The 16,625-nt window shown below is 41.3% G+C and overlaps 1 protein-coding gene across 1 annotated transcript in view; it reads left to right on the forward strand.

The window, feature by feature from the left end:
• Positions 1-16,625, forward strand: part of LOC131972763 (spondin-1-like) — a 117,858-nt gene that overhangs the window by 23,019 nt on the left and 78,214 nt on the right. Inside the window, exons 4-6 of the mRNA XM_059334475.1 lie at positions 13,170-13,243; positions 15,000-15,122; positions 16,066-16,214. Coding sequence (XP_059190458.1) covers positions 13,170-13,243; positions 15,000-15,122; positions 16,066-16,214 — 346 coding nt within the window. The remainder of the gene's footprint in view (positions 1-13,169; positions 13,244-14,999; positions 15,123-16,065; positions 16,215-16,625) is intronic.

Consider the following 16,625-nt stretch of genomic DNA (forward strand, 5'->3'; position numbering starts at 1 on the left):
ATTACAGTTGTCTGGGCATAAAACGAACAATCTTCTTATCTTTACAAATCAAGACTTGAAAGTTTAACAATAGCATAACCATAAATCATCAAAAGCCTAATTGAATCATGACACCCCAAATAATTACAATATTAAACTTGTATCTCTAACATAGATTTTTATCATGTCTTGATAAAAAGGCAGCACATGCACTTTGCCATGTTACACCTGCTGCTGCCGGACGTTGTGCAAATTTTGTTTTATTTATTTAGGTACTGACATTTATATTATTTATATTTATTTTTATATTCTAATCTCAGTAACGTTAACCGAGACCGGGGAAACTGTATTTCGTTCTTCCATGCTGTGGTCTGAATGACAATAAAACTGTCTGAGTCTGATGGTGCAAACACTTCAGGATCCGGCAGATAACAGCGGTGCTACTGGGTGGATGAGATCGCCAATCGTTCTCTATTTGCTGTTGCAGTGACACAAAGTCGGAAGTCCCTCAACTCGACCTTTTTGCCTCCAAATCTAATAAAAGAAGAGGAAGCTGTGAGAGGAGCTAACAGTCCTCTCAACTCCTTGCCAGTCCACTTTTGAGTGGTCTGATCAAATGTGAGGCTTTCACTGGGAATTTAAAGTCCAATAAATAAATAAATACAGAAATAAATTCCAAGCTATATGAAGTAATTTTCTCTGTATTGCTCATTGTTTCTGCCAGCAGTGGGGTAGTAAGTCTGTCAGTTTGATTCTTTCATACCTAAAAACGACTGACCCTATTTCCCTTAAGATTTCTATGATTTTCATTCATGCTCTCAGGGAATGATTGCTTATGACTGAAAGCTCCCGAACCTGTCTAGCATTGCGCCAAGTAGCAAAAAACAAAAAAGTTGAGAATTCAACTTTCAGCCATAAACAAAGCCACCCACATTAAAATACAGTTTACTGTTTACTTAGCCATGGAAATGCAGTTAATGCAAACATTCATGATCCCCAGAGGATAAATCCTAATGACTTTTACCTTGACTCGACATCTAGCACCACTATAAAAACATTAATATCACCCTCAGGATGTAGTAACTTTGTAATGATTGTAATACCCTTTTCATCTAACACCACCATCAGGTCAATTTAATTTGTCTTATACTTTGTTTTATGGCCAAATAATTGGATAAAAGACAATCTGCATGCTGTACTTGGTAATAATAACCAATGGTAGCATGCTAACATGCTAAACTGAACAGACGTTGAGCTGTAATAGAGGCTGGATCCCTTTTTATCTCTGCATTCGTGAATTGGAGTCAAAAGCCCCAGAAGTGTTTCTTCCCTTCAGTTTGCATTAGTTTGCATAGGTCAATCAGTCTGAACAGCTTTAGAGGTGAGGTACAAATATTACTCCAGAATAACTTTATTTGTTGTATTAGCAAGTCCATTAGAACAGGACAACCAATAAAAGAGCCTTCTGAAATCATTTTACCCAGTGTTTCACCAAGGTAGGAAACCAATTTGCAGTGATTATAAGAAGGTTCATTTTGGTAAATTATTTTCGTGACATAGTTGTTCCTGCCTGAGTTTGTTCACTGCTTTCAAGTACACATTTCTCCTTGAACTAATGAAAAGGCAGCTCATCACATTCATACAGCAGATAATCACACAGTGAATGTTTGCAGGTCTTGCAGCAATGAAGTGTTAAAAGAGTGTTAAAGGGGGCAGCTGCTCTCTGATGATGACAGTTATAACAGTTATAACAATAGTTCATACTGACACTGTTGTTGTCAACATCAACGTCTGAGAAGAGCTAAATAAATGTAACGTGCATTGGAAGAACCATATCATGATGTTAGTCTGATGGGAGTTATTCTGATATTTGAGGGTTAGCATTCTTGCCTCACAGCAAGAGGGTCGCAGGTTCGACTCCCGCCTGGGCCTCTTCTATTCTACAAACATCATCCTTGTAAAATCAATTGATTTTGATTGTGTCTTCTCCACAAGGGTTTGGATTTGTATATGTGGAAATAATGAACTGATTTGTTTTTGTGAAGTACCTTGAAGTGGGTTTCTTCCATTTCTGTGCTGTTTGTTATTTCAGTCACTTGTCGTGGAGTGAAAACATTATTGTATGAACAGTCACAGCTGCATGTGTTGCTGCTCCTCTCTGGGGAGCTCGCCATGAATCCAAACAGCATGCTGAGGATTCAGCGGGGAGCAGCGTCCAAGCCTCCAGGGTGCAGAGGAGTCAGCAGACATGTCGCTGAGATGTGGAATATATATAATGCATGAGGCAAGAGATGCTTATAGTGGGGCGGATTAGCTCAATATTTTACAACAATCGTTCACTTTGTGATAAAAGCATGAAATTTGGTAGATGTGTTGGTGAATATGTTTCGAACAAATCTGGATATTGGGCCACCTCAAAAGCGCCCCCTAGTGGCCGTGGCAGGCATTTGTTATACGAATAAATCAATGATGAATAAAAACTGCCCTTTTAATAATACCAACTGGTGATGAATTGTATATTGTTGGAAAGCCTGATTAGTCACCTTTACAACGAGGTACAGCTTGTAAGGATCGTGCATTCATGGAATGAGCAACGGGGCTAAACGTGTGGGTAGCACCCCCCAAAAATGTGCATCCCCTGTGTAGTGGGGGGATTAGCTGAACAATCGTTCATTTTGTGATAAAAGCATCAAATTTGGTACACTCATTGCTGAATACATGTTTAATGAATCTGGATATTGGGCCATCGCAAAAAAAATTCTGATGGCTGTGGCGGCCATTTTTAAAAATGGCCATTTAAAAGCGGCCATTTTTAAAAATGGCCGCCGGTGGTTACTGGCGAGGAATGCTTTGCCTACCCTACAGCTGCTGTTTCATGTTTTCAGCACCACAAATATAATTAAGAGACATGTTAAAGTGACAAAAGCTTTATTACAGTCTAATAGAAAAGAACATTAACTTTGTATAACATTTTATTAGGTCTTGATATTCCCATTCACAGGCTACGGCCTCCTCTTTGGCTTGTATTCTTCTGTTGCTCCTTAAAAAGAAAAAATAGTTTTCAATATTGTATGACCTGCAACAATAAAAACAAAACACATTTAGACAGAGAAAAAAATCATACATTTTAAAAATTCTACTAGGGTTACTTGTAGCAGGTTACTCTTTCTGGCAAAATCCTTGTACTGAGGTGTGTGACTTAGTCAGGCGGCTTAGCCAAATAAAGGGGACACGCCGGACAAGAGCACCACATTTTTTCCACATACTCTCTATCATTATAGGTTTCAATTTTTAGTAGGAGCCACTTCATCAAGATTGCGGTGATGGCAGCCATATAAAGTCTATGAGAAATGCTATATCTTCCAAGCCACTTAGAAGGTCAATCTTGGTGTCAAAATATACATTTTCTGGGTCCAGGAATCATTTAAAGCTATTGAGAATATCACTAGATGATTATTTGATCAAATAGATATGTTCATTTTCACTCAGACTGGGCAACTCGCTTCAAGTGCTGCAGCAAGGAATCCTGAGTTGAAACTGTTTGGAATCAATGTTCATGGGAGAGTGTGGATTAGCTGCCATGTACACTGCTAAAAAAAATCAAGGGTACGCTTTCATCTCATGTCAGATCTTGATCAACAAATTATTTACAGTGAGTCATCCAGTGATATTCTCAATAGCTTTAAATGATTCTTTGACCCAGAAAATGTATATTTTGACACCAAGATTGACCTTCTAAGTGGCTTGGAAGATATATTGGTTCTCATAGACTTGTGGCTTATATGGCTGCCGTCTCCTATCTGCAATCTTGATGAAGTGGCTCCTACCAAAAGTTGAAACCTTTGGTGATAGAGAGCATGTGGAAAAATGTTGGTGCTTTTGTCCGGCGTGTCCCCTTTCTTCTCAAATCTGGTCCTAAGCCGCCTGACTAACTGTGATGGAGTTATAAAATACATTTAAAAAAAGAAAAAAAGAACCACATGGGCAAAGGAGACATTACATATAGTGTGTGTGTGCCTGTGTGTGTGTGTGTGTGTGTGTGTGTGTGTGTGTGTGTGTAGAGAGGGATGTCCACATTCCACAGGACATAATTTAACAGTGTCTTATTAAGCTTTCACACCCAACAGCCACTGATACATGTTCCAAGCTAACTAGCTAGCTTAAGTACATATTTTTGCTATCTTGCTAATTTACTTTTCCGCCAAGGCCCATGATGATTGTTTTTCTCTTTAGCCTTTATGATGTTCATAGCATATTTTATTCATAATTATAACAGATGAAATAAAATATTTAGACATACCTTGATGGACAGTCCACTGCACTGCTTGTCCCAGGAAGCAAATGCTAGCTAGCTCATTTGCTAGCTAGCTCGATGGCTAGCCCGATTGTGGTGGGGCAGGAAAAATAACTGAAAGAGTGTCTAACTGGATTTTTTAAAATGTAATATGTGTATTTACATTTTTTAATTTACGTTTGTGTATTTAGTTTAAATTTTTTAAATATTTTAAGAAATAATTTAAATATTTTTTGTAATTTTAACGAAGAAAATGACTGCTATGGCCACTAGGGGGCGAATTTGCGATGGCCTAATATACAGATTTGTTTGAAACATATCCACCAACACATCCACCAAATTGTGTGCTTCTATCACAAAACAAACAATTCTTGTGATTTATTGAGCTAATCCGCCCCACAGGGGATGCACATTTTTGGGGGGTGCTACCCACACGTTTAGCCCCGTTGCTCATTCCATGAATGCACGATCCTTACAAGCTGTACCTCGTTGTAAAGGTGACTAATCAGGCTTTCCAACAATATACAATTCATCACCAGTTGGTATTATGAAAAGGGCAGTTTTTATTCATCATTGATTTAATTGTATAACAAATGCCTGCCATGGCCACTAGGGGGCGCTTTTGAGGTGGCCCAATATCCAGATTTGTTCGAAACATATTCACCAACACATCTACCAAATTTCATGCTTTTATCACAAAGTGAACGATTGTTCAGCTAATCCGCCCCACTATTATAGAAGTGTGTTTAATAAGAAACCTGAAGAGAAGAAGGCGGGGGTGTGCAGGGAACATTTGTCAACAGGAGTGTGGCAGGTCGAAAAACACATGAGAAAATATAGATATGGAAGCATTAATATTCTTTGTTTCAAGTGTTGCAAGATTAGAGTGTGCCACCATGAAAAATATTCTCTATTGTTGTTTAGTGCCATGTTTAAGAGTTGTCTTCGAGGCATCTGCTTTTTATTTTGCTGCCAAACATTTACAGTGTATCAGCCAGTGTCAGGGCCATGGGAGCGCTGTCTGACAGAGAGAGGAGGTCTCCAGAGAGGATACCCTGGATCATGTGAGTCCAGATCTAAAGGGAGAAGATGGTGCTGAATCCAACACTCAGAAGGCAAAGAGATAGCAGTGATCCATTCTCACTTTGAGAGGAAGTCAGGGAGAAGCTGCAGCTCTGTGATACAGTCAAACAGTTTGGCTAAGCTCTGTCTTTTCAGATGTATTACTTGTTGAACCTAAACAAACAGTGCAATAAAAGAGGCTAACTTGTGGTCATCAGCAGAACCATATTGACAACAAGATCTCCAACCTAATGACACATATCAGCGTTTGTCAAAATGAGCGTTTCGTGGCTCACGGTACCGCGGAGTGTTCTAAAAGCAGCACACAAGTAATTATACATACAGTACACGTACAGTTTAGGTTGTAGTTTCAGTTAATTTAGGCTGCAAAACCACTGACCTAGTTTGAGGACAAAAAATGTCCTGGTAAGGTACTAAAAGACAGTTTAAACAGTGAATAAATGTACGTAAATGCCAGAAGGGAAGTTGTTACAAGGGTGATGTGAGCCACGGGAATTCAATAAAAAGAAAAACTGAGTTATGTTAAAAATAAAAACGGGATTCACAAACAATTAGCCACGGAAATTACATAAAAAATAGTTTACTTTTGTTTTCACACAGTAATGTGTATATACACATATATTGGCAGGTGTGGAAAAAATGCTCTAAAATAAGAATGCTTTAAGAAAACTATAAATCAAATCAGTATTTGGTGTGACCACCCTTTGCCTGAAAACTAGCATCAATTCTTCGAGGCATTTGTGCCAAAGACTTTTGCACAATACTGTTCTGTATATGATATTAAATGAGACCAAATGCTACTTTTTTTCGTCCTTTTTTTGTTGTTGCATTGGAACAGTTCCAGCTGTGGCAACTCTTAAAATGTTACTAGTCCGTAAACTTTGACCCAAGTTAAAATTCATACCTGGCAACTCACCCGTAGCTGGTGCAAGCCACTGCAGATGTTTTTCTCAGGAGTTGGTAGAGACAGTAAATGAATGCTCTGTGTCTGCTGGATATGTAAATGAGCAATTTCTTTATAACACATCGAGTGAAGTTAATAAGGTGATAATATTTTAATGTTTTGTTTGCAAAATGCTCCGATGCCTCCAAGTGGCCACAATAAAAAGTCAAATTATAGCGGCTTTAAAAGAAATTGTCAGGCACTATGTTAATAATGAATGCCTAGAGTGCATTTTTAAATCTGCATACTGACCAGTTTCATAATGAAATGCAAAAAAAAAGTTTTTGTGGCGGTGGAGTTATTGTCTGCTGTAAAACACCTTTCCTTTTGGCATAGATGTGTGAAACAGGCTTCTGAAAGTGTTATGATTTTGGTCATTAAAAATGATTACCTAACTGAAGAAAATGTCACAATGTGAGATACGGTAGGAAGTTAACACTGCAGAATTTCAAGGTATTGGAAGTAGACACTTTTTCTCAACTCCAGCTCTGCTGCTAGATGTATTGAGTAATCTCTGACCTCTTTAGGACCAGAGGGAAATGCAGCTACATGGTTAGAACTTGTTTCCTCCCACATAACTCTATTACTGTCTGCCTGCTCTGAGGCCAGTGGCCTGTAATTGACACGTTTCTAAATAGAGCCGAGTAAACTCGCAAACTGATTATATCTAGCGAAGAGGGAAATCTTAAATAAAGACAGGCAGTAGGTGTAACTGGAGGTGTGAATCTCACAGTGAAAAGATGTAAAAAATGTCTTTCCAAATCAACAGATTTATTGTTGGATTTATTAAATGTATTTGATAAATAAACCAATTGAGCTTTAAGCTCACTGAAACTATTAGAGAATTTACTTAAAAACTATCCAGGACAGTTCAATAATCATCTGTATATTTCACTTTTGTTTTTCAATTTCATGCCCAAGCAGTCAAGCCATGTTGCAGGGTATATTGCACCATTCAGTCTGTGTAAGATTTATAGGAGCAATATAACCAATAACTCCTACTAAATGTCTCCAGTCCCTCCTCTGTCTCCACACTCACTGCTGTTCTCTTTCATATCTTGCCTTTATGTCTCACTTTGAAGACAAGTTTTTGGAAAATAGAAGTTAGTAATTACAGTAAATAGTATAATTACATTGGCTCCTCCAAGAATCGCCAGCTTATCGTGGTGGAGGGGTTTGTGTGCTCCAGTGATCCTGGGAGCTGTGTTGTCGGGAGCAATAGCTCCTGGTAGGGTCTCCCATGGCAAAGTGGTCCCAGGGGAGGGGCCAGACTAAGAGCGATTCAAAAGACCCCTATGAAGCGGACCATGGGAGATCAGCGCACCTCGCCCGGCACGGGTAAACCGGGGCCCCCTCCTGGAGCCAGACCCGGGAGGGGAGCACGCAGGCGAGCGTCTGGTGGCCGGGCCTTTGTCCACGGGGCTCGGCCGGGCTCAGCCCGAAGAAGCTACATGGATCCGCCGACCTGTGGGCCCACCCCCCGCAGAGTAGGGCATAGGGGTCGGGTGCAGTGGGAGTCGGGCAGCAGGCGAAGGCAGGTACCTGGGCGTGCTGACCCCCGGCTCCAGCGGCTAGCTCTGGGGACGTGGAACGTCACCTCGCTGGCGGGGAAGGAGCCCGAGCTTGTGCGGGAGGTGGAGCGTTACCAACTAGAAATAGTTGGGCTCACCTCCACACATAGCGTGAGCTCTGGAACCAAACTCCTGGAGAGAGGCTGGACTCTCTCCTTTTCCAGAGTTGCCCAGGGTGAGAGGCGCCGGGCGGGTGTGGGGATACTCACAAGCCCCCGGCTGAGCGCCACTGTGTTGGAGTTCTCCCCGAGGAACGAGAGGGTCGCCTCCTTGCGGCTGCAAGTCGCGAGGAGAAGGTCTCTGACTGTTGTTTGTGCCTATGCACCTAAGCTGTGCTAAGCCAATCTAATCCAGCCAACACGTCCTCTGTAGAGGAGGCAGAGTCTGAAGACTCAGGGGAAGACTCACCAGTATCCCTGGCAGAAGTCGCAGAGGTAGTCAAAAAGCTGCCCGGCGGAAAGGCGCCAGGGTTGGATGAGATTCTCCCTGAGATGCTGAAGGCTCTGGACACTGTTGGACTGTCATGGTTGACACGCCTCTTCGGTGTCGCGTGGAGGTCTGGGACAGTGCCAGTGGAGTGGCAGACCGGGGTGGTGGTCCCCATTTTTAAAAAGGGACCGGAGGGTGTGTTCCAATTACCGTGGAATCACACTCCTCAGCCTCCCCGGAAAAGTCTACTCCAGGGTGCTGGAAAGGAGGCTCCGGCTGATTGTCGAACCTCAGATTCAGGAGGAACAATGCTGCTTCCGTCCTGGCCGTGGAACAACGGACCAGCTCTTTACCCTCCCAGACTTCTGGAGGGGTCATGGGAGTTTGCCCATCCAGTCTACATGTGTTTTGTGGACTTGGAGAAGGCCTACGACCGTGTCCCTCGGGGGGGTACTGAGGGAATATGGGGCACCGGGCTCGTTGCTACGAGCTATCCGGTCCCTATATAACCAAAGTGAGAGCTGTGTCCGCATACTCAGCACAACGTCAAACACGTTCCCGGTGGGTGTTGGCCTCCGCCAGGGTTGCCCCTTGTCTCCGATTCTGTTTGTGGTTTTCATGGACAGGATCTCTAGGAGCAGCCGGGGGGAGGAAGGGATTCGGTTTGGTGACCTAAGAATTGCATCTCTGCTTTTTGCAGATGATGTGGTTCTTTTGGCTTCATCAAGCCGGGACCTCCAGCACTCACTGGGGCGGTTTGCAGCCGAGTGCGAAGCGGTTGGGATGAGAGTTAGCACCTCCAAGTCTGAGGCCATGGTTCTCTGCCGGAAAACGGTGGACTGCCCCCTCTGGGTGGAGAGAGGTACTGCCTCAAGAGAAGGAGTTCCAGTATCTGGGGGTCTTGTTCAGCAGTGAGGGTAGAACGGAGCGTGAGATGGACAGGCGGTTGGGTGCGGCGTCAGCAGTGATGCAGGCGTTGTACCGGACCGTCGTGGTGAAGAAGGAGCTGAGCCTGAAGGCAAAGCTCTCGATTTACCGGTCCATCTATCTTACAACCCTCACCTATGGTCATGAGCTTTGGGTAGTGACCGAAAGAGCAAGATTGCGGATACAAGCGGCTGAAATGAGCTTCCTCCGTAGGGTGGCTGGGCTCAGCCTTAGAGATAGGGGGAGGAGCTCAGACATCCGGAGGGAGCTCGGAGTAGAGTCGCTGCTCCTTCTCCTCTAAAGGAGCCAGCTGAGGAGGTTTGGGCATCTGGTAAGGATCCTCCCTGCGCCTCCCGTTAGAGGTGTTCCGGGCACGTCCAACTGGTAGGAGGCCCCGGGGAAGACCCAGAACACGGTGGAGGGATTATATCTCTCTCCTGGCCTGGGAACGCCTCGGGGTCCAGGAGGAGCTGGACGTTGTGGCTGGGGAGAGGGACGCCTGGAATGTCCTGCTTAGCCTGCTGCCCCCGCGACCCGGCCCCGGATAAGCGGAAGAAAATGGATGGATATTTTAATTTATATAATATAATGTATATTATATCACATTTTTGTGGAACTTCTGAAAAAAAAGTCTGCTATATTTTACACATTCAGTTACAGTTGGGTTGTCTGGTGTCCACAAACTTTCTGAAATGTAATTTGAGGACAGGCCATTAATTTCTTGGGAAAAAAACTATAAACGTTTTATAACTCAAAATTTAGATTACCTGAAGCATCTGTAAGACATGTGGCTGTAGTGAATCTTCTTTCAGTTCTTAGTCTGTCTTCAGTCAGGCTGGTCAGCAGCAGAAAGCATATACAGTCATGACAGATTCTATATAAAATATGGATGTAGCCACTGTGATGTCAGCCATTGTTTCTGCACTACTGTTCTGACTTGACACTCAAGTTTGGTATTTTGGCCATTGGCATCTTGTTTTCTTGGAGCCAGAAGTCACCATATTTTACGGAAGAGGATTAGGGCCAGGTAGGAGAAGAAAATAATGAGAGGAGGGGAAAAAAAAAAAACTATGCAGTCGAAATGTCGAGAAAAAAGTCTAAATGTTTTTCTTTTGAGTTGGGTTAAGTAGACTGCAAGCAACAACATGATTTTCCACAATATCTCTAGTGTATGTCTAAAACATTCACATAAATTACATAAAAGCAGATTTTTCAATAGTTGTGGTAGCTACTATCAAGAATAGCTCATTTATGTGTGCGGGTTTTTTTTGTAATGATCCACATTTAAATATTGTGGTAATTGCTCATTTTATGACAAACTCAAATTGCGTAATGAAAAAAAAGAAATCCTCCTCTCATTATTTTTTTCGGTAATATTTGGACAGGAGGGTGGAGCTGAAGAGGTTACGGGTTACGTCGTTATTATATCAAATTTTAACTTCCCAGATAACGCTAGCACTAGCTGCGAGTTACTGCTAGCTGAGCTGCTGCTAATATTTACTTACTTTAGTTTTTTTTTATCTGAGAACTTAAGATACATTCAGGAGGTTTTTACTGGTTCTCCTCCTCTTCAGAACAAATGGACCAGGTGATTAAAACCAGTAAAACACTGAATAAGGCAGTTTACTTACAAAATCAACGATTACCGACATAGTTGGCGAAGACGCTGCTGCTAACATAACGTAAGACTCAAACCCACAGGAGGTTTCTACTAGAAGCCAAATTATCCTAAGAGGTCCCCTCCTTTCCAAACAAATTATTTAAACAGGTAAGAAAAACTCTGAATAGAGCAGTATAATGTTAAGAAATGTTTTTCAAACAGCGAAGGAGCTAGAGGTGGCGCTAATGTTTACTTAAGTTAAGTTTAAGTTTCACGTCAAATGATTTAAAAACCTTAATTCTTTATTTGTTAAAACATTTCAAAGTGTATACTGTATATGTACTGTACTATACTGACTGTATTAACTATTAAACTATTCATACATTTCTATTTAAAACAAGGTACAGTTCTAGTCTGGTACACATGCCCATCATCATCATCATCATAATCATAAAGTAATATAGTATGAGCCAAGCTCGATTCATCCCCATGACGAGTGACGAGTCCAAACATCTCAGTTTTCTTTGTTTGATCGTGGAGAGTAAAGCTATATGATTTCCACTATTCTGTACAATTTCATCTTTAACTTTTTCAGTATTTCAGTGTGCTGCGTGTGTTATTAGCAAGATCTTTCTCAAGCACTTCATTTCAAAAGCATTCACTCGTCTTTCAGTATCTGCGTCCAATGTCCATGATTCACAACCATGTTATAGTTGATGTCATGTGCTCATAACCACACAATATAGAACAGTACAGCTTCCCATTAAACATATAAACCTGTATCAGTCCGAGAGGCCTGTATATGACTCATAGTATAGAACTGAACTAAGAACATTTGTGATAATGATGAAGTTAATTATTCCAGTGAATGGCTGCCCTGGAAAGAACAGTGTTGGGTTGTGGGAGAGCTCCCATATCCCTTGTCACTATCTTGAACATATAATAAATTTATATAATAATGAATTTATATAATATATAAATGTTAAGAGACTGACTCCTGCCTCTCCTCCACCTCAGCAAAGACCAGCATACACCTTCTCATGTGCTGCTTATTGCTGAACTCAAGCTTCTGCAGATCCTTTTTCTGCTGCACTGAACCATATCGCAGTGAAATAGTCAAAGTGTCAAAATGTGGTTCGTATGGTGCGTCAGAATAATAAGAAACAATGAGAAGCTTTAAAAGCAACAAATCGTATATGAAGCAGCGACCTCACAGGAGAAAGGTGCCGGAGTTCTTTCAGAACAAAGCAGGAATCTTCAAAGAAAGAAGAACTGCTGTTTTCCCAGGAAAGCAAACTCAGACACTATCATTGCACTAACATTAGCTCAAAAATGTAAAACAAGGTTTGTGACATGTAATATGATTTACTGTGGTTCTATAAATTTGAGTATTTTAATGAATATTTTTAGGCTAATGTGGAAATTATGCATTCATGAGCTTGGGTCCCTGGGGCACACTAATTTAAATTTTTTGGTCCCAAGTTAAAAAAAATTTTAAGAACCTGAAGTAGAGAGAAAAACATCCAGATTTCTATCAGACAAATTGTTATCAATTGTGTGTATTTTATGCGAATCCTTTTAAAGCTTATCTAACTGTTTGTAAGGAAGTAAGAGAAAGTATTTCATGTGAGAAGACTGTAGGTGGAAACTTACAGACCTTTTCAAAGGGAATATAAAAGTCCTGCGAGTTTGTGCAACTCTTTTGCAATGGAACGTAAAACTGTTGCAAACTTACTGTAAAAGTGTTGCAAGGCCTTATTGTTCCTCTAAAACATTTTCATACATTCTTTGTCACCTAAGAATTTCCATAGGAGTGGCATCACACAAGGTTTTACAGCTCTACCTGTGCAATATGAGAAATGCATTTCATTTTTACTGAAGAAGAATGTAACTACTTTCGGTTAAACGAGCTATTTTCATTGGGACAGTTTCATTTCCAGCCAATATTGGCTCATAAGTTAGAATTGGGGTGTGTGTCCGCAGCCTGTGTAAAGATCTATATTTCTTGCTTCCCGCTGTAATTCAGGCTCTCAGTTCTTCATGTCTGTTGCAATGATTGCTCTGCTACATTCCATATTGCAGCAGTGTGATTGTGTCATGGGGTCCTGACAATACAGCGCTGTTTCTGTGGAAAGATATGTACTGTGTGTCCACTATGAAGCATCAGGGAGGCCGCCAGCCAAAGGTTACATGGTCAGATATTGAATAAAAGCACCCAACAGCATTATCCATCTAATGCACTTTTTGCCTCTCTCTTACTTTCCAACTTTCTCTGTGTTTCCTCTCATAATCTCATTTTTTCTCCTCCTTTCTTTTCTCCACTACCTGTCTCTGTCTCTCCAGGGCCAGCATTGTCCAGAAGAGAATCATTTATTTCCAGAATGAAGGTTCTCTCACTATCCGCCTGTGTGAGAAAGGTAATGACAGCTGCCCATCATGTCCTTGTCTCCCTCGTTGGCTGCTTATCTTTTCATCCTTGACCGCCCATCATAGTGCCATTATCCCGTCTTCTAGCTGTCGTTTTTGTCCTGGAACAGCTCTCAGTTTTTCGTACAGTATTTAAAGAAATATGAGGCCAACAAAGGCAGCAAGGGAAAGCTGAGAGGACAACCAATCATCTATCTCATGGCAGTCTGTGTGGAATTTAAATATTCCTTTGTATTATACCACAGAGCAGTGCCACAGCTTTTATGTTACCTGTGATTTCACTGCAAAGTAAAGTGCCATGGCAGATTTGGAAAGATACCCAATCCCCGAATAAACACTTGTGAGACAATCAGGCAACAGGACCCTTTTAGCTCTGATGCATGCAAATGTTTATTGAACAATAAAAACCAGAGCCCGGACAAATGGTTTTTCAAACTTAATCTCAGGGGAGTTTAAGTTTCATAAAATCTTCCTCTCCTCACCAAAATCAAATTTTCCAGGCCATTATGCAAGCCAATCAAGCCACCCTGTTTCAATGTGCTGACATAAGTTAGGCGCCTCCGATGTTTGACTCATCCTGATATAACTTAGATGTCAAGTGAGGATTTCTTCCGAATAATTTGGTGACTCATAAATATTCAACAACTCCCCTTGACCTATCTTTGCAAAACATTGGTTGGGGCCAATATTTGAATATTTATGAGTCTGTGTCAAGGCTAATGTGTCATTTAAATACCAGTTTATTCCAGGGATGTAATTTTGTGACATTCTCACTGGGTCCAAATTGTAGTCATTTATCTGGTAATTTATGCAGGTGTGCAATTGTGTCAAAGCTTGCACACTGGCTGAGCTCTATTTGTCTGTTCGCTTCTGAACTATGCTTCCTGTCATTTATTTATGGCTTATCCATCTTGTCTCACATTAAAGGGGCTGTGCAGAGCATTCAGAACATTAAAATAGAAGTATTTACATAAACTATTTATGTAAAGATAAAGTGGAGTAATAGCGTCCTGACCAGACAGTCAAGTCGTATTTTTGGAGGCCAACCCCGGAAGCAGCATCACCAGGGGGTCTGTTGAGGATAAGCTAAAGGATTTTTGCATTGGATGTTGGATCATTCCAGAAAATAAGCTCTGTGGCAAACATGTTTCTGATGCTGACGCGTTTTGTTCAGCAGGATAATCTTTACGATTAAACACCACTTTTATGATGTTTGAGTGCAGCTGACAGAAGTAAAAAGCTAACGTTATGCTACACCACGGTCCCATGACTTCTATGTCACTACTGTTACGCTTTAGTTGGTCTCCGACAAGCTAACCAGCTGTTTTGACAAGCTAGCGAATCCATAGCCTAATAAATTGTTTATTAACATAATTTACAATCTACAAGAGTTTGTAAGAGCACTGAAGAACAGGACTCGAGGCTGTGAGGTGACTAGTGAGAGAGTTCCTCTCTGTGTCTGGCATGATGACATTTAATGTCCCTGACAACCACCGGAGTCTCATTTAGCAACTTGTTAGCAACTGCCTTATTTATTTTTTATTTTTTTAAACTTAAAAATTAACAAGTGGAGGTATTTACTTAAGTATTTTGTGTTGCACAACAAAACATGAACATCTCCAAAGGTCTAAGCAGACCTTATTTCACACATCTAACCAAAAACCCAAACCATGAAATCAATGTGCTGGGAATCCCTGTACAGCCATTTAAAATCTTTCCATAATGATGTTCACCTGTTGTCTGCAGAGCGTCTTCCAGGCGAGGCCACAGAGTCTCCTGCTATGGAGTGCTGCGCCTGTGGAACCGCCAAGTACAGACTCACCTTCTACGGGAACTGGTCAGAGAAAGTTCATCCCAAAGACTATCCCAGTGAGTACCGAACCACTGACCGCCACCATTATTAAACTTCTCAACACAGAACTGGGTAACAGTGAAAAGGGTTTTGTTGGAAAATGACTCAGAAAGAGAAGCGATCAATGCTGCAGACGTTATACCAGTCAACTTACGGAAATGACAACTGTTTAAAGAAATAATTTGACATTTTGAGAAATATGCCTATTGGCTTTCTTGTAGCTTAGCTTAGCTTAGCATAACAACTGGCCTGAAAAACAGCTTTCTGTCCAGAACTAACAAATAAACACGTATCTTCTGTCTTTACAAAAAGCATGTGTAAAAACAAGTTTAGGGCTGGGCAATAAATTCAATTGTATTTTTGATTTCAGTTGTGGCTCCCAACAATCATGAAAATAAATAATCAATATTAATGATTATTAGGTCGCTTTCCGTTTCGCAATGACTTGTTTTGACTTACTTATATGTTAATGATCTTATATGTTAATGATCTTTTTCATTTGTTTTTTAGCTGAATCATTTTAAATTCAAGAAAGACAAATACAATTTTTTTACAATTGCATAATGTTTCTCAGGTCAATAAGTAATCTTGTTAAATAATCTTGATTTCTATATTGACCAAAATAATCATGATTATGATTTTTGCCATAATCTAGCAGCCCAAAGCAAGTTGCTGTTTAGTGGATATCTTCTGCCCATGACTTCCTCTAGTTTCCACTATTGCCTAGCAACCTCCACTAAGTTACTGCCTCCATTCTTGAAATAGTCACACACACACAAATAAACAGAAACAAAACAAAAAAACCCTGAATTGCTCTCAGCCAAAGATAAAAAGTGACTAGCCAGTTTATCATGCCAATCTGACAACATTGATAAAGAATGCAACTATACATTCAATCAGCGAGTATCTCTGCCTTCTTCACTCTTATCTCAGTTCAACTTGTCATGTTCATGTCTTCAGGACGAGCCAACCACTGGTCTGCTCTGATTGGTGCGTCTCACTCCAGAAGCTACGTGCTGTGGGAGTATGGCGGCTACGCCAGCGAGGGCGTTCGCCAGGTCGCTGAGTTCGGCTCCCCCATTAAGATGGAGGAAGAGATTCGACAGAAGGTCGGTATCAGATGGAGCCTCGGCAGCTTCTCTGTCACTCTGTTGGTGCTGTAACTGCAGTATTTCATGTGTTTTTGACCCTCAAACCTTCATCAGTGCTTACAGAATGTAGATACAGTACCATCATTATATGTCCATGCTAATAGGGGCTAATTCAACACACTGACAGGTTAATGTATAAAGAGAACTGGATGCTGGATACAGTGTTGGAGGCCGGGGGTCGTACCGCCCATACAGCATGCTCACTAGTGCAGCGTTGCCAACTAAAGGACTTTGTCGGTATATTTATCGACTTTTCAGACCCCTTTAACGACTTTTTTTTAAAGCTAGCGTCCCAAAGCACTCACAAGCGGCCCAGTTCTCCCGCAGCAGTCCCTCCCAGCAGCAGTCAGAGCAGGGGATGTTAACCCC

This window comes from Centropristis striata, chromosome 6, assembly GCF_030273125.1.
Source record: "Centropristis striata isolate RG_2023a ecotype Rhode Island chromosome 6, C.striata_1.0, whole genome shotgun sequence".
NCBI classification, from domain to species: Eukaryota; Metazoa; Chordata; class Actinopteri; order Perciformes; family Serranidae; genus Centropristis; species Centropristis striata.